Source organism: Bos taurus, chromosome 15, assembly GCF_002263795.3.
Source record: "Bos taurus isolate L1 Dominette 01449 registration number 42190680 breed Hereford chromosome 15, ARS-UCD2.0, whole genome shotgun sequence".
NCBI classification, from domain to species: Eukaryota; Metazoa; Chordata; class Mammalia; order Artiodactyla; family Bovidae; genus Bos; species Bos taurus.
In genome coordinates, this window is record NC_037342.1 from 37,951,902 (window position 1) to 37,971,052 (window position 19,151).

The window sequence follows — 19,151 nt, forward strand, 5'->3', positions numbered from 1 at the left end:
CTTTATCATGATTTAGTTCATTTAATATTTTCAATCACAAGGGTTTTTTAACATAATAACTTAAATACACAATACTGATAGTTATAAAGATACCTAATTATTTTCATGCTGTTTATATTTTGCACCTAAATTGAGTTTTAGAATTCCCCACACTAGAGCTTCTTTTAAAAATAAAAAGTAAAAACAAGATACTTAAATGTATGAATAAAGATATATTTAAACATTCAAGTTTCTAACAAGATTTAAATTACCAATATCAGAGTGAAAACTTTAATTTTTTCTGCATTATATGCATTCTGTAGTGCCCCTAGAATTTAGAATATATATATAAAATATTAAAAAATGCAAAAAATCCTTTTAAACTCAGTATATACTTACAATTGACATATTAGGATCTTAATACATTAGTCTGTGTATGTTTAATCTGAAATTACTAGTATAAAAAAAATACATGGCAAGACAACTAAATGGCCAGACAACTAGACATAAGTACTGAAGATTCCATTTAAAAGGAGGCCTCGGAAAAAGGCATTAGAGACTGAAAAGGAAGAGGCAGAACTATCTCTATTTGTAAATGACATGATTCTGTATACAGAAAGATCCTAAGAAATCCACTGGAAAAGTATTAAACTAAAAATGAGATCATAAAGGTTGCAGGGTACTAGATCAATATGCAAAAAATCCATTTTATTTCTCCACACTAGGGATAAATAATCAAAAAATGAACCCAAGAAAGCAATTCCATTTATACTAGCTTCAAAGAGACTAAAATACTTCGGAGTGAATTTCACAAAAGAAGTGAAAAACCAGTATCCTGAAAAATAAAAAACTTTGTTGAAAGAAATTAAGACAAATAAGTAGAAAAATATCCATGCTCATGGTTCAGGAGACTTAATATTGTTAAGATAGCAATACTCCCTCAAATGATCTATGGTTCAACATACTCCTGTCAATGTCCCAGCTGGCTTTTTTGTACAAGAGATATATAAACTGGCCCTAAAATTCATATGGAAATGAAAGAGATCCAGATTAGCCAAAACAATCTTGAAAAAGAATAATTTTGAAGTTTACTACAAAGCTTTAGTAACAAAAGATTGTGTGGTAATGACATAAGGATAGGTACATAGATTAATGGAACAGAACTGACTCCAGAAATAAATCCTTATACTTACGGTCAACTGATATTTGGATAAGGGAGCCAAGACCTTGTTGAGAGCCAACTATGCTTTGCATGATACAAGGCACTTTCATACATGTTGTTTCACTTAATGCCACATCTTAAAAGGCAGAAATGATTTTATAACGTTTAAGAACCAATCATGTAGAATACATAAAGAAATTTTTTCAACAAATGGTGTCAAGACAACTAGATTTCCATATGCTAAAGATGAATGTTAGACCTCTTCCTTACTTCATCCCCTCAAATTAGTTTTAGTGGATCCTAGACCTAAACTATGAAACTCTTAGAGCACTATGAAACCCTTAGAAGAAAACATAGTAAATCTTCATGACCTCAAGTTACACAAACCCTTTGTAGATATGACACCAAAAGCATGAGCAATGAAAGAAAAAATTAGTTAAACTTCATCAAAATTGAAAACTTTATGCTTTGATTGTTGTCATTCAGTCTCTCAGTCAAGTCTGACTCTGTGAACTCATGGACTGCAGCACACCAGGCTCCCCTGTCCCACACCATCTCCCAGAGCTTGCTTAAACTCATGTCTATTTAGCTGGTGATGCCATCCAACCATCTCATCCTCTGTCATCCCCTTCTCCTCCTGCCTGCAGTCTTTCCCAGCATCAGGGTCTTTTCTAATGAGTTGGCTCTTCACATCAGGTGGCCAAAATATTGCGGCTTCAGCATCAGTCCTTCCAATGAATATTCAGGACTGATTTCCTTTAGGATTAACTGGTTTGATCTCCTTGCAGTCCAAGGGACTCTCAAGAGTCTTCTCCAACACCACAGTCCAAAAGCATCAATTCTTTGGCTCTCAGCTTTCTTTATGGTTCAAGTGTCACGTCCATACATGACTACTGGAAAAACCATAGCTTTGACTAGACAGATCTTTATTAGCCAAGTAATGTCTCCGCTTTTTATTATGCTGTCTAGGTTTGTCATAGCTTATCTTCCAAGGAGCAAGCTTCTTTTAATTTTATGTCTGCAGTCACCATCTGCAGTGATTTTTGGAGCCAAAGAAAATAAAGTCTGTCACTGTTTCCATTGTTTCCCCATCTATTTGCCATGAAGTGATGGGACTGGATGCCATGATCTTATGCTTTGATAGACATCGTCAAAAAAGTGCAAAGATAACACAATGTGAGAAAATAGCAGCAAATCATAAATTTAATAAGACACTTGTATCCAGAACATATAAAAAACTTTTACAACTCAATAATGAAAAGACAAATGACAAAATTTTTAAATGGACAAAGGACAAATATACATATGACCTAAAAAACATGAAAAGATGCTCAACATCATTAGCTATTAGAAAAATGTGAATCAAAAAATCCACAGTGAGATACCACTTCACACCAACCACAGAATGGCTATCAAGAAGACAGATAATGATAAATGGCAGATAAATTAATATTAATTTATTATAATAATAAATTGGGATCTTCATACACTGCATGTGGGAATGTAAAATAGTGCAACCATTTTGGAAAATAGTTTGGCAGTTCCTCCAAATGTTAATCACAGAGTCACCTTATGACCCAGCAATTCCATAAAACTAGGTAGATGGCCAAGAGAAATGAAAACATAAACCCACACAAAAGCTGGTAGATGAATATTCATAGCAGCATTTATTCATAACCGCCCCAAAGTGAAAAGAACCCACATTTCCAATAGGTATACCTACATCAGTAAATTCAGAAAGATCAACCATTACCTTCCTTTGTCTTGATGTAACACTTAAAATCCATTCCCATATATGTTCCTCAGGTTTCTGCCAATATAAATTTAGGAAATTATTTTGGTATTCAGACTTAGATTGTGGCAGATCTGAGTTTAATTATGGATCACAAAGAAATGAGAGGTGGTGGGACTAGGTTTAGAGGTGAACTAGCATAAACCTACAAGTCAAGAATCTCAGGTGAGGTTGTTACAAGGTCTTCAGGCAACCAACATAAGGTGAAATGATTGTTTTTCAGCATGGAGGTACAGCAAGATATGAGGGGTTCAAGGTAATCAGATTTATTGAAATCGACTCAAATATTCTTCCAATTATAAGGGTCCTTTCTTTTCCAATCAATACCACAGCTCTGACATAAGAGGCCTAGTTGAGGCCATGAACTCAACTTGCATTGAATTTCAGGTAACTTCAGGATCAAACTTCGGATTATGTTTTCAGAAGTTACGATCCTCCTACTATAATAATTAAGAATTTTTTTTTAATTAAAAAATCTAATTATTTTTGTCTGCGCTGGTTCTTCACTGGTACTCAGGCCTTTCTCTAGTTGTGGTGAGCAGGGGCTACCCTCTAGTTGCAGTGCTCCAGCTTCTTGCAGTGGCTCCTCTTTTTGTGGAGCACAGGCGGTAGAGGGTGTGTGCTTCCATAGCTGCGTCAGGTGGGCTTAGCAGTTGCAGCTGCTGGGCTCTAAAGCACAGGCTCAGTAGTCGTGGCACACAGGCCTAAGTTGTTTGGCGGCATGTGGGACCCCTTCTGGATCAGGGATCAAACTCAAGTCTCCTGCACTGGCAGGTGGATTCTTTACCACTTAGCCACCAGAAAAGTCAAGGAATTCTTTTAACTATCTGGTTCTCTAACCATTCATTAAAACTCTAAACTTGTTATTTCATTTCTTTTTTTATTGAAATATAATTAACGTGAAACACTGTGTAAATCTAAGGTATACAATGTGTTCATTTGATATATTTGTATACTGCAATATGATTACCACCTGTAGCATCAGCTAACACCTCTACGACACCACATAATTATCATTTCTTTTCCTGGGATGAGGTCAATTAAGATCTAGTCTCTCAGCAACTTTGAACTTTATAAGGTAGTGTTTATGACTATAACCACTATGCTGTGCATTAGCTCTCCAGGACTTATTTATCTACGAGCTCCAAGTTTGTAACCTTAAACAACATATCCCCAATTCCCTCACCCCCAGCCTCTGGTAACCACCATTACATTCTCTGTTTTTACAAGTTCAGCATTTTTATATTCCATATGTAACTGACATCATAAAGTATTTGTCTGATACTTCATTTAGCATAATGCCCTTAAGGCCCATCTGCTGCAAATGGCAGGATTTCCTCCTGTCTCATGGCTGAATAATATTCCATTGTGTGTACATGTACACACACACACACACATCTTTATCCATTCATGGATTATTTTCATGTCTTGGCTATTATGAATAATGCAGTAATAAATATGGAAGTGCATATATCTCTTCAAACTTCTATTTTCATTTCCTTTGGATATATACCCAGAAATTGCTCCTTCACATGATAGTTCTACTTTATTTTTTTGAGAAATAAAAATCTCAATACTACTGTTCACAGTGGCTGAACCAACCTGTCTTCCCTTTAACAGTGCACAAGCGTTCCCTTATATCCACATCTTGGCCGAAACTTGCCTCTTGTCTTGATGACAGCCATTCTAACAAGTGTGAGGTGATAGCCCACTGTGGTTTTGATTTGTGTTTCTCTGCCCATTGTTTAAAAATTGGATTTTTTGGGGTATTAAGTTGTATAAGTTCTTTATGTATGTTCGATATTAACCCCTTATACTCAGTATATGAACTACAAATATTTACTCCCATTCTGCAGGTTGCCTTTTCATTTTTAAAATTGTTTCCTTTGCTGTGTAGAAGCTTTTTAGTTTGATGCAGTCCCACTTGTTTATTTTTGCTTTTGTTGCTGTTACTTTTGGTGTCATAGTCATTTTTTCTATTCTCTACTGTAGTCAGAATAAAGCAGTGCATTTCATAGTCCTTATAGTCTTTGTTTCTACCACAGTTTTCCATTTCAGCAGCTACTTGGTTTTCCAAAGAAAACTGTTTCTACATATACTTTATTCCATAATATTGTATAAGGACTTATAACATTGCTAGTAAGAACTCAGAAGGAAGTGAGGAGCACAGAAAACAAGACACTGCCTTAGGGAATACTCAAATCCTCTTGAACAGGGTGATGGTGGAAAACTTCTGTTAAGGACACTGCCAAGAACCCACCATTGGAAACTAAGGAAAAGGGTGATTGTTAATATAGCAGCAGAAAGCTTGGTTGCACTGTATTCATGGAAGACAAAACATGTAGACAATGAACTTAGATATTTAGCTGAGGAGATTTCCAAGGAAAGTATTAAAGACAAGCCTGCTAACTTACTGTTTGAAATAAAATGTAAGAGGAGAGTGAGGAAGAATTGCTAAGCAAGAAGGTAAATCTGGGAAATCCTCAACCTGTCCAGACTGCACAAAATACGAGGAGAGATTCACCATCAGGAATGTGTACTCTGGACAGAAAACCAAGGTTGTAGTTGTACCGCTTTTTGCTAATTCCTTTGAAGGATGAAAAGGTCAGGGTCAGAGACATACTTGAAGCTGCTATGCTGCTGTCTTTGAAGAAGGGCCATTAGCCATGGAATGCAGGTGGCTTGGGTAAGTTGGAGGAGGCAAGGAAACATTCTTCACTGGGGATTCCAGGAAGAAAACAGTCCTGCTGACACCTGGATTTTAGCCCAGTTGAATGATTTTCAGACTTCTGGATCCAGAATAATAAGTTAATAAATTTGTATTTTGTTTTTGACCACACCACATGGTATGTGGGATCTTAATTCCCTGACTAGGGATCACAGAGTCCTAACCACTTTGGCAGGGAATCCCCCAAATTTGTATCATTTTAAGCCACTAAGTCTGTAGTAATTTGTTACAGGAGCCATAGGAAAATAATATAGATTTTGGCACTTGGAAGTAGAGTGTTGCTGTAACAAATATCTAAAAATGTGGAGGTAGCTTTGGAATTGGCTAGTGAGTGAAGGCTGGAAAAATTCTGAAGAGTATGATAGAAACCAATAAAAGACATTAATTAATATATTCAAGAAGTTCACTGAACCCCCAAATAAGATGAATACAAAGAATATAACCTGAGTGTACCATGCACAAAATGCTAAAAACCAATAGCAAAAAGAAAAGGGACATGGTACCATTAAGGAGAAATAAACTTACGGCTGATTTGTCAACAGATATTATAGATGTCCGAAGATATAATGATATCTACAAATGTGCTGGAATAAGGATGCATTCTTCTAGGATAAAATAAATACATCTACAAACAAAAAGGCTGAAGAAAACAATCTCTGATGGAAGCACAGAACTACTGGAAAGAAGGAAGATCAGTATGAAAGTAAATATGGATGGCAGAGAAAAATGAATCAGTGACATCTGGCAAATCCATCAAACAATGGTGTAGTCCTTTAGACTAAACCACCAAAGAATGTGAAGAAGTGGCTAAGACTGAGACCTTGACACTGATTAGTATGATAACAATTCTCAGGCATTTGTAACTGAACAAATTCTGTCCTGATTTGTGTGTATTTCTTACTGGAGTATTTCTCCTCTCTTTTTTTCAATGTTTTAAGATTTTGGCTGCAGAGCTTTCAGGATCTCAGTTCCCTGATCAGGGATTGAACCCAAGCCATGACAGTAAAAGCACTAGATAGAGGTTTCCTCCCCTCTTTTATAAACTAGAATAAAAGAGCTGTGAATGTTACAATTCATCACATTTGCATCAATACAGTTATATTTATGATAAGGAAACAAAATTTGAATGTTAACAATTTTTTTTTAATATCACTGTTTAAATACTTATGTGAAGCTTTTAAACATGTCCCCCATCTGTTGGGAATGTTACATGTTTTAAATTTGCATGATATACCTAAAACAGAAAAAATAAGAACTGAAAGAAAAGCAAAACAGATTATCATAATATTCAGGATATTGGCTATCTCAGTGAAGAACCAGCAGGGTGGGACACAGACAAGAAACATGGTAAATTGAGTAGTATTGAATCTTCAAACGGGTAGTAAGTTTCCCAATTTGCATTCATCAAAATTTACATAATACTTTATATATACCCCTGGTGGCTCAGACAATAAAGCATCTGCCTACAATGCGGGAGACCTGGGTTCAATCCCTGGGTTGGGAAGATCTCCTGGAGAAGGGATGGCAACCCACTCCAGTATTCTTGCCTGAAAAATCCCATGGACAGAGGAACCTGGTAGGCTACAGTCCATGGGGTCGCAGTCAGTCAGACATGACTGAGAGATTTCCCATTCACTTTATTATAACAAAGGTGGCTTAATAAAAATGCTAAGAGAACAGAGATAATGAAATGAGATAGTTTGATTTATAATGCCTAATGAAATACTTTAAGGAAAGATTAGTAGAAGGGAGTACCTGTTTCATTTCCTGCTCCATGATCACTGTGGATCTCCTGTAGGCCAGGAATGGGCCGTGTTGTCAGATACCAAACAGCATGTAGGACGTCTGTGGCATGTATACGATTGTGATCTAAAGTCACCAAAATGTTTTATAAAAATGGTTATTTTGTTATTTTTAACATAGGACATTTTAAAAAGTACTTTCTAGTCTCACTGTATCCTCCTAAATAAAACATATGGCTTAGAATAATTTCCAACAATTAGGTTTTTGTTTCATCTTATTTTGTCGTTTCTTTCACATATACTATGAAAACATAGTATAGGGATCAAAGAAAAGGCATCATTCCGGGGCTAACTTACTTAAGGTTACTTTTGCTTGTTTTTGGACCATGCCATTTGGCTTGCAGGATCTAGTTCCCGGAGCAGGGATGGAACCCATGACCCCCGCAGAGGAAGCACGGAGTCCTAACCACTAAGTCTAGCAGGCGCCAGGGAAGTCCCCAGAGACTCATCTTAACCAGTATATCCTAACTGGACGTGACAGTGAAGACTCCTCACCATGGCTTTCTTTTTCTCATTCCTTTCTTTTTCCCATTCCTCTGATCTTGAAGTACACCTTAAAGTATCATCTTATTCCATTTGTAAAATTCAGCCACTTTTCAAAATACATACTTTGTGATAATTATAGTACATATAATGCACGTTAAACTATTAAGCATCATTATTATTAATGAATCATGCCAATTTAAGAATAATTGGCTATTTCTCCAAAGAATGTTCCCCTGGAGGTTAAGTGTAGAATGAATCATAAAGAAAATTGTATTTTTTTCTACTATAAAATTAAAATTCTATTTTATCATAAAATCAAATTGCCATTAAAAATTATTCCACAAGTCAGGACACAGTTAAAAAATTCTGTGGGTAAATTTTAAACATTTTAAAATAAGAAATTTAGGAAACTCATGACAATATTACCAAACATCTGAAATGATAAGGTATTCATATAAATAATTAACACAGAAAACTTATACTATATAATTACATGAAAAAGCAGACTATAAATAAGGTATTAATAGTATGATTCACTTCATAAAAAATAAGTATATGTATAAGAAAAAGTCTTGAAGGATATATACTAAAATGTTAACAGCAGTCAATTAACTCTGGGTTGGAGGATGTAGATTTTCTTTTTAAATTACTATTTTTCAATTCTTCCAAACATGCAATTTAAAAAGTGTTTAAGGGACCATCTAAAGGGAGTTTACAAGGAATTTCAAAACCAGTATTATTTCAAGTTAAATAATATATAATACTTACAAGGAATGTCTCGATAACCATTTTCTAAAGCATGAAAGTAGTTCATGAATTGTAGAGTGGGAATTTTAAATATCTCCAATAAGCCAGTGTCTTGAAATAAGGTATACACAACCTAAATGTCAATTAAAAGAAAGTACACTTTAAAAATCAGAATTTCTATTTCTAGTTGAGTGTAATGTTTTTTGATTTGCATTGGCAAAGCTAACTATGTACATGTCTCTAACTTAATAATTTATTAAAAATTTTCCTACAATGATTTCTTTCCAAAACATGAAGGAAGATACTACCCCAAAGCCCTTGAAAACCAGAGAACGATTACCATATCATATCCCAGTTTTAAAAATTTTCCACTCTTCCCTTCAGCTTTTCAGTCATAATTTATTGAAGGGCTTATGAATTGTATTCTAGTATAGCCCTAGGCGTTAAAGAGATGTCAGAACAATATATTTATCACATTTCTGACCCTAAATTACTCAACATGCTGCTGCTGCTAATTCGCTTCAGTCGTGTCCGACTCCGTGCGACCCCATAGATGGCAGCCCACCAGGCTCCCCCGTCCCTGGGATTCTCCAGGCAAGAACACTGGAGTGGGTTGCCATTTCCTTCTCCAATGCATGAAAGTGAAAAGTGAAAGTGAAGTCGCTCAGTTGTGTCTGACTCTTAGCAACACCATGGACGGCAGCCTACCAGGCTCCTCTGTCCATGGGATTTTCCAGGCAAGAGTAATGGAGTGCCTTGCCATTGCCTTCTCTGACTCAACGTGATAAATTATGTGTTTTTTTTCACATATTTTATCCTTGTGTTCTCTCATTTCATTAATAAGATACTTTGGAGTTAATGACAGTGCTATTTCAGGAAGATTAATCTGACCCTGTTGTGTAGACCCATAAGGAAGAACCTTGAGTCTGGGTGGTAAAATGGAAGTATTTTTCCATGGTTCTAGCATGAAGTGGACCACCTGGCCTTGGGTAAAGCCCAGGGAAAGGGAAAGTGAAGTCGCTCAGTCGTGTCTGACTCTTTGTGACCCCATGAACCGTAACCTACCAGGCTCCTCTGTCCGTGGGATTTTCCAGGCAAGAGTACTGGAGTGGGTTGCCATTTCTTTCTCCAGGGGATCTTCCCAACCCAGGGATTGAACCTGGGTCTCCCGCACTGTAGGCACATGCTTTTACTGTCTGAGCCACCAGGACAGGGAGGACAGGTGAAAAAGATGAAGCCTAAGGAACACTGGACTGTATGAAAACAAGCTGGAATCAAGATTGCTGGGAGAAATACCAATAACCTTAGATATGCAGATGACACCATCCTTATGGCAGAAAGTGAAGAAGAACTAAAAAGCCACTTGATGAAAGTGAAAGTGGAGAGTGAAAAAGTTGGCTTAAAGCTCAACATTCAGAAAACGAAGATCATGGCATCTGGTCCCATCACTTCATGGGAAATAGATGGGTAAACAGTGGAAACAGTGTTAGACTTTATTTTTCTGGGCTCCAAAATCACTGCAGATGGTGACTGCAGCCATGAAATTAAAAGACACTTACTCCTTGGAAGGAAAGTTATGACCAACCTAGATAGCATATTCAAAAGCAGAGACATTACTTTGCCAACAAAGGTTCGTCTAGTCAAGGCTATGGTTTTTCCTGTGGTCATGTACGGATGTGAGAGTTGGACTGTGAAGAAGGCTGAGCACCGAAGGATTGATGCTTTTGAAGTGTGTTGGAGAAGACTCTTGAGAGTCCCTTGGACTGCAAGGAGATCCAACCAGTCCATCCGAAAGGAGATCAGTCCTGGATGTTCATTGGAAGGACTGATGTTGAAGCTGAAACTCCAAATTTTGGTCACCTGATGCGAAGAGCTGACTCATTTGAAAAGACCCTGATGTTAGGAAAGATTGAAGGCAGGAGGAGAAGGGGACAACAGAGGATGAGGTGGTTGGATGGCATCACTGACTCAATGGACATGAGTTTGGGTAAACTCCAGGAGTTGGTGATGGACAGGGAGGGCTGTCGTGCTGTTGTTCATGGGGTCTCAAAGAGTTGGACACGACTGAGCGACTGAACTGAAGTTTCAGTCCAAAGAGCTAGATCACCTTTCATGTCCTTTTAAATCTTAAGATTCAATAAAAAGTGAACCTTTATTACTTCTTTAGTATAAATTAAACCCCATTATTATGAACAATTAAACTACTTTTCATATATACATAAATTATAAGTACCTTATATTAATAGGAAAGTTATGACCAACCTAGATAGCATATTCAAAAGCAGACGTTACTTTGCCAACAAAGGTCCGTCTAGTCAAGGCTATGGTTTTTCCTGTGGTCATGTATGGATGTGAGAGTTGGACTGTGAAGAAGGCTGAGCGCTGAAGAATTGATGCTTTTGAACTGTGGTGTTGGAGAAGACTCTTGAGAGTCCCTTGGACTGCAAGGAGATACAACCAGTCTATTCTGAAGGAGATCAGCCCTGGGATTTCTTTGGAAGGAATGATGCTAAAGCTGAAACTCCAGCACTTTGGCCACCTCATGCGAAGAGTTGACTCATTGGAAAAGACTCTGATGATGGGAGGGATTGGGGGCAGGAGGAGAAGGGGACGACAGAGGATGAGATGGCTGGATGGCATCACTGACTCGATGGACGTGAGTCTGAGTGAACTCCGGGAGTTGGTGATGGATAGGGAGGCCTGGCGTGCTGCGATTCATGGGGTCGCAAAGAGTCGGACACGACTGAGTGACTGATCTGATCTGATTTGATATATTAATAGATTGTGCTTATATATATATATATATATATGGCTTTACATATTATAGGTTTCTCTTTTCAAATTTTCTACTGAAAACTTTATTTGTAAAAAAAAAAATTCAATGAATAATGTTGAACTTATATGTAAACCAGTATTATAATCTTAAGAATTTGCTTTTTATAAAGATTCAAGGAAAAATTAAAGCAGTAGAGATGTGAAACAAACCTGACTGAGGATCCTTCCTGATTTCTCTCCCATCTTTTCTACAAGTTCAAAAATTTGAAAATTCCAGTTACTCATATTTTCTATTAATGAGTCATAATCTTCTATTAAAATCAGATCCTGTGATGCTTCTTGTTCAATCTGTATATGTAGGGGGAAAAAACAAACCAACTTAACCTTACCTTTTATAAATATTGTTGTATCCACAGCTAAATGAGAACACTTAAAAATGAATAAAAAATGGTCAATATTATTTTTTATAATGGTTATTCTTAAATATAAACATGTCTTCTAGGCATCAAAAGACTTACTGGTCATTATACTACTTTTATAAATAAAAATATTTTATTTCCAAAAGACTACACAAATCTAAAATTTATCATTTTCATTTTGGAAGTTAAAGAGATCACGGGATAACAGATAGAAACTTAGATCCTTATACTGACATTTGTTACTAGGATAACTTCTCAAAAGAAATGGATGGATTTTTTCCCCCTAAAAAGCTTGAATTTTGAAAAAAAAATTAAGAAAAAAATGTCCTATGATTTAGATTACTTTCATTGTTTTTAATGACTGCACATACTTTATTGTCTCAGTTTAACATATATAATGAAAATATTAGCACAGAAAATAATATATTGACTATAAAACTAAAGAAATGTGTTCATTTAAAAGTGAATGCACTCAGTTCTAGGATGATGAATTTTAACGTAATTTTTTTAAATTCAAGGTTTTCCTTTTTTTTAATTTTTATTTTATATTGGAATATAGTTAATTTTCACTGTTGTGTTAGTTTCAGATGTATGGCAAAGTAATTCAGTTATACATACACATATATCTATTCTTTTTCAGATTCTTACCTCATATAGGTTATTACAGAATATTGAATCGAGTTCCCTGTGCTATACTTTAGGTCTTTGTTGTTTATTTTATATATAGTAGTCTGTATATGTTAATCCCAAACCCCTCATTTATTTAAAGAAATTTTTCTTTCAGGTGTCACAGCGACTTTTCAGTAAAAACTTTAAGAAAATTATTGTATTAAAAACCTTGTGCTGGGCAAAAAATAATAAACTTAGTACTAACTAATAATATATTTCACCTTAACATAATCATATTGAAAGTTTATCTTTTACATTTGGTTGCTCTTCATTCTGTGCTGCTGCTTTTAGGTGATTTTCACCTTCCCAAAGTAATTTTCTGCCGTCTCTGTTCTCTGTTTCCACTTCTTGTTGAGCTTCGGTAAGGTTGAATGATGCTTTTGAGAAAACGGTATTGTCTTCGCCACCTTTCCAAACATATATAAAGTAATAAACAAGAATAAAACTTGTCCTATATGAACAACTTTATAAGAAAAGTTTGTAAAAAATATTCGGATAAATTGAACCACACTGGCATTCAATCTAAGCTGACACAATTAAGTTGTACCTTGCTGGACCATTTGGCGTAGGCACCTTGTGCTCAGGCCATGTTTCACCTGATACAGCTACTCATGGATGAAAGAGATGTGTGAATATTCACTGTAAAAATGAGAAACTGAAAATGGCAGTCCCTCTCAATAGGAATTTTTTTAAAACCAATTTCAAGTAAACAATTTCTAATACTTCAAATTATTTGAGTTTTGGATATGAAAATTCTAAAGTCATAATTATGGATGAGATTAAGGCACATCTAAAAATTAAAACAATGTCATGAATTATTTCTTTACTAATGTCATTAATAATGTTCTTTTCCCCAAACTGCATGGAAATGGGATGTAGCATTGGTAGCTAACAGCATTCATTCATATGCAAAAAACTATTCATACTCATTCTATATGTAATAGATAAACAGGAAACTTTCCCCAAACCCATCAACAGTAAAATAAATAAACTGTAGTGTATTCACACAATTGAACACTGCAGAGCAAAAAGAATAAACTACAATCATAAACATCAATATAGTTTTTAAAAATACAGTGTCAAATGAAGGAAGACAGACACAGGTATACTCTGTGATTCTCTTTATGAAAAATTAAAAAACATATCAAAATGATACACATGAATACTGAAAGACAGGATAAACATTATCTTTGGGGGAGCAATTCCTGGAAGCAGGCATGGGAGGAATTTCTGAGGTGCTGGTAATATTTTATGGATCTGGGTGCTGATTATATATGTATATTAGATGTATGAAAATTTACCAAGCCACAAACTTCAGATTTACTTATTTTTCAACATGTAGGGATTTTTTTTAATAAAAGTTTTTTTTTAAGTGTTTTTCAGAGCACTCATTTGAGTTGACTTTCAGAAAAACTAGGCTTATTTATTCATTTTTATTGAAGTACAGGTGATTTACAAGGTTTGTTAATTTCTGCTGTAAAGCGCAGTGATTGTTATTCATATATATATATATATATTCTTTACTTTCTTAATTTTTTAAATAAAAAAAAATTTTTTTGGCCCAGCAGCATGCAGGATTTTAGCTCCTCCAAAAGGGATCGAATCTGCAGCCCCTGCAGTGGAAGTACAGCGTCCTAAAACACTGGACTGCCAGGGAAGTCCTGCATTCTTTTATAGTCCTCTTTGCCATTATGATTTACCATAAGACATTGAATATAGTTCTCTGTGCTATTCACCAGGACCTTGTTATTTACCCATTCTATAGAGAATCCTTTGCACATCTGCTAATCCCTACCTCCCACCTCATCTCTACCCCAAACCCCTCCCTCTTGGCAACCAAAAGTCTGTTCTCTATACATGACTATCTAGTTTTAAAACGTTCACATCACCTCAAAAGGGGTTTCCCAGGTGGGGCTAGGTGGTTAAAGAACCCGCCTGCCAATGCAGGAGATAGAAGAGATGGGGGTTCGGGAAGATCCCTTGGAGGAGGGCATGGCAACCCACTCTAGTATTCGTGCCTGGAGAATCCCATGGACACTGTAGCCTGGTGGGCTACAGTCAGTCCATGGGGTCATAAAGAGTTGGACACGACTAAAGTGACTTCAAAAAATATCCTCATGCCTATTTACATGCCTTATTCTCAGGCAACTGCTATTCCAATTATTGTCACTATAAATTTGCATTTTCTAGAATTTCATATAAATAGAATCAAACAGTGTTTTATCTTTTTAGTTTGGTTTTCTTCACTTAAAATAATGTTTTAAAATTTATCCACATAGCAGCATATATCAGAAGTTTGTTCTTTTTTTGTTAATTAGAATCCTACAATATTTATTCAGTTACAAGTTGATGAACATTTGGGTCATTTCCAGTTTAGCACTATCATGAATAAAGATGTCATAAGCAGACACAATCCTGTCTTTTGAGTGCTCTTATTTTTTCTGAGTAAATTCTTATCCTTGTTAGTGCTGGGTAATATGGTAAATTTATGTCTTATTTTTCTGTTGGTTTGTGTTTTGGTTTTTTTTTTTTGGCTGCGCCACACAGCATGATGCGGTATCTTAGTTTCCCGATCAGGGATCAAACCTGTGAACCTCTGGACCACCAGGGAAGTCTCTATGTCTAACTTTTAAAGAAACTGTCAAAATGTTTTCTGAAGAGGGTTTATTTTAACATTTTATATTTCCATCAGCAATGCACAAGGTTCCAATTTCTCTGCATTTTTGCCAACACATGGCATTGTCTATCTTTTTGATCATGCCTGTTCTAGTTTACTGGTATCTCAGTATAATACTAATTTGCATTTCCCTAATGACGTTAATCATTTTTTCATGTATTTACTACCCGTTCTCTATATCCTTCATATCCTTCACCAGAAGTCTTTCAACACAAAATATAAAATCTTTTGCTTGTGTTTTAATTGAGTTAGTTGATTTCTTACTATTGAGCTTTAAAAATTATATATCACAGATATAAGACCTTTATCAGATGTATAACTGCAAATTTTTCTCCCAATCTGTGGTTTGTCTTTCATTTTGTTACTGGTATCTTTTGAAGTGGAAATAAGTTTTGAAACCAGGTAGTATCAGTCCTCCAAATTTGTTGTTTTTCCAAATTGTTTTGACTTTTAGGTCATTTGTATTTCCATGTAAATTTTAACACCAACTTGTCGATTTCTACTTAAAAAAAAAAAAGCCTTGTGGAATTTGATCAGAATTCGGATGAATTTATAGATCAATTTGGAAGAACAGCCCTGTTGAAAGTACTGTTTTTTCCAATCTGTTTGCGGAATTTGATCAGAATTCGGATGAATTTATAGATCAATTTGGAAGAACAGCCCTGTTGAAAGTACTGTTTTTTCCAATCTGTTTGCTATTGCAATGTCTCTCAATTTATTTAGACTTTAATTTTTCTCAACAATCTTTTATAAATCTATTTTTGTGTTAAATTTATTCTAACTTTATTCTTTTTGATACTATTGTAAATGGAATTTTTTGGTAATTTTATTTATTTTTGGCTGCATTGGTTCTTTGTTGCTAAGTGCCTCTGGTTTTGGAGTGTGGGGGCTACTCTCTCTAGTTGCAGCGCATGATCTTCTCATTGAAGTGGCTTCTCTTGCTTCAGTAGCTGTGGCACATGGGCTTAGCTTCCCTGTGGCATGTGGAATCCTCCTGGACCGGGCATTGAACCTGTGTACCCCTCACTGGCCAGGGAATTCCCGTGGTGTAGTTGTAAAGAATCTGCCTGGAATGCAGGAGACCCAGGTTTGATCTCTGGGTTGGGAGGATCCCCTGGAGGAGAAAATGGCAACCCACTCCAGTATTCTTGCCTGGAAAATTCCATGGATAGAGGAGCCTGTAGGGCTACAGTCCATGGGGTTACAAAGAGTTGGACACAACTGAGCACGCACATACACACACCCTCACTGGCAGGTGGACGGACACACACACACACACCCACACACACCACCCACACACACACACCCTCAGTGGCAGGTGGAGTCTTGACCACTGGACCAATAGGGAAGTCCTAGAAAGGTTTTCTTAATTTCAGTTTATGAGGGTTCATTTCTGGTATATAGAAATACAGTTGATTTTGTACATGATTTTGTCTCTTGTGACTCTGTGTGTGTGTGTGTGTATTCTTTGGAATTTTTTAACAAATGATCTGTGAATAAGAAGAGTTTTATTTATTTCCATTCAGGATTTCCTAATCTTTTTATCTTTCTAGAAATTTTCCTGGCTAGAACCTCCAGTACTATATTGAATAGAAGTGTTTAAAGCAAAAATCTTTCTTTTATTCTTGATCCTAGTGGGAAAGCATCAGTCTTTTTCCAGGAAGGATGATGTTAAACTTGTGTTTCTTTCAAAGATGCCCTTAATCAGGTTGACGAACTTTCCTAATACTATGTGTTTTCATCATGAAAGAGTGTTGGATTTTGTCAAATGTTTTTTGTGCATCTATTTAATTATCATGTGACTTCCCCCCCTCTTTATGGGGCGTATTACATTAATTAATTTTCAAATGCTATACCACCCCTGCATTCCTGGTATAAATACCAATGTCATGAATATGACATTTTATATGCTGCAAGATTCAGTGTGCTAGTATTTTGCTAAGGATATTGGCAATGTTAGTCTCTAGTTGTCTTTTCTTGTGATGCTTTTGTCTGGTTATGGTGTCAGAATAATTCTGGTTTTATTTATAGAATGAGTTGGGAAGTTTGCTCTACTGTTTTTGGAAGTATGTGAAGGATTGGTCTTCTTTGTTGTTGTTTTTTAATCTTTTAAAATGTAAACCCCCAAAACTATTATATTGTATACTACGGAAGGGTGAGTTTCAAAGTACGTGAAGAGACTGATATTCACCTGTAACCCCTGAAAGAGCCTATCTATTTCTGGTTTACCTTTATTCTTAAGATGCAGTACTGCAGAGTTTACCAAGTTAATCCTGTCATGGCAGCCTTTCAACTCTAATCTTTATCTCCGTAGTCCCAAGAAGCTGTCCCACGAAGCTACCAAAAGGGACTGTTTGTTCTATCAGTACTGGCCCCTCTGGAAGCAGCAAACACCTTTCGGTAGCCCCAAACTCGAGACTCATTTCCTTAGTCTCTATTCTCCTCCAGGTCTTACACTGGATATTCTGAGGAGCCTATGAGTTCTTCAGTGGCTTCAAGCAGATTGTTGTTGCTAATATTAATAGTTTGTAACTTTTCTAGCCACCTTCAGGAGGTATGTTGCTCTGAGTTACCTAGTTAACTATTACTGGATGCTTGAGTCATCAGTGTTTTAAAATTATAAAACAACTATAATTTTATCACCAACAATATTCCTTTTTTGAGGGTATGTTTCAGAATGATATAACTGACTAAATTTTAAAACAACTTGTTTGTGTAATTATTAAAATGTATGCAAACCCGAGCTTACATAATGCAATTTAAATTTCAATGTTAATATAATTTCACTATTTATGAAGCCTAACCGTAACATAAGACTATGTTAATTTATACAGCACATTTTTACCCTTCAAAATACTTTCACCATCTATTATTTATAATTTGCTAATAACTCCTCTGTAAAGTAGACAAAACATTGTTATCTTCGTTTTAAAGATGGATATCTTAACTCATTTATTCATTTTAAAAACAATGTTAAGATTGTTCTTAAAGTTAAAGACATATGACTTTTGCAGTCTCACCTGACTTTTCCCTGTGGCAGTCTGTACCAGACTCTGGTTCAGATGCTGAATCATATTTCAGTATTTGATGTCCACAGCTTGTAAAATAAAACAGGTAAATATGTATATATGACAAATGAGACAATTTTTGTTTTTATCTAAATACAGTCAGAAAATCTGTTTCTTTTTAAACTGTAAGATCCCAACTGCAAAATACCCTAATATTACAATCTCTCTATAAACTTAATAGGCTTTATCCTAGAAAACATCTTTGTCCCTGTGAAGGAAATAACATATTTTTAAAGTAACCCTGGGATCGGAGGTAAACACCATCGTAAAAGCAGAAATGAAAATGAACACCAAATGAACTGGTTACTGTAAGTAAGTACTAAATTAGTGCATAAAATTATTAGTACTAAAATAATTTTCATACATTTACTGATATCTTATGATGGATAAAATACCATTATATTTCCCTTTAGATGGAGATCATTTAGCTGGGAAATGAATAATAGCAGTGAAATGAAAAAACAATTGTTTAGAATAAAAACTACTAGATGAAGAAAAGGATATAGTATTAATCATCTAGTTATAATACAGAACTAGAAAACTATGAGTACTTTATTAAAATAACCTATATTTTGAAACCATAAACATCTGGGAAACTTACCTGTTACATAAATTGCTATCAGAATTTCTAAGCTGCTGATAAAAATCTGGTGAATTGGGTGTACTGCTCAGAGATTTGTGTAAAATGACAGGTGGTTTAGTAAGAAATTCAGCAGTATCAGGAAATTCTATAGGTGATCGGTTAGCTGGAGAGCCAGCAGACACTGGTCCATGACTGGGTGAATTCATGCTTGGTAAACCACCTTAAAAATTGAAAGAGAAGAAAGAGATATTATGTATGCATGTA

General features: G+C 35.6%; 1 protein-coding gene across 1 annotated transcript in view; it reads right to left on the reverse strand.

Moving 5' to 3' along the window:
- PDE3B (phosphodiesterase 3B) overlaps window positions 1–19,151 on the reverse strand; it is a 162,027-nt gene that overhangs the window by 18,415 nt on the left and 124,461 nt on the right. Inside the window, exons 6-11 of the mRNA XM_002693045.7 lie at window positions 18,906–19,107; window positions 18,257–18,333; window positions 12,815–12,966; window positions 11,682–11,819; window positions 8,718–8,829; window positions 7,417–7,530 (exon numbers count right to left, since the gene is read on the reverse strand). Of these exons, the coding sequence (XP_002693091.1) occupies window positions 7,417–7,530; window positions 8,718–8,829; window positions 11,682–11,819; window positions 12,815–12,966; window positions 18,257–18,333; window positions 18,906–19,107 (795 nt within the window). The remainder of the gene's footprint in view (window positions 1–7,416; window positions 7,531–8,717; window positions 8,830–11,681; window positions 11,820–12,814; window positions 12,967–18,256; window positions 18,334–18,905; window positions 19,108–19,151) is intronic.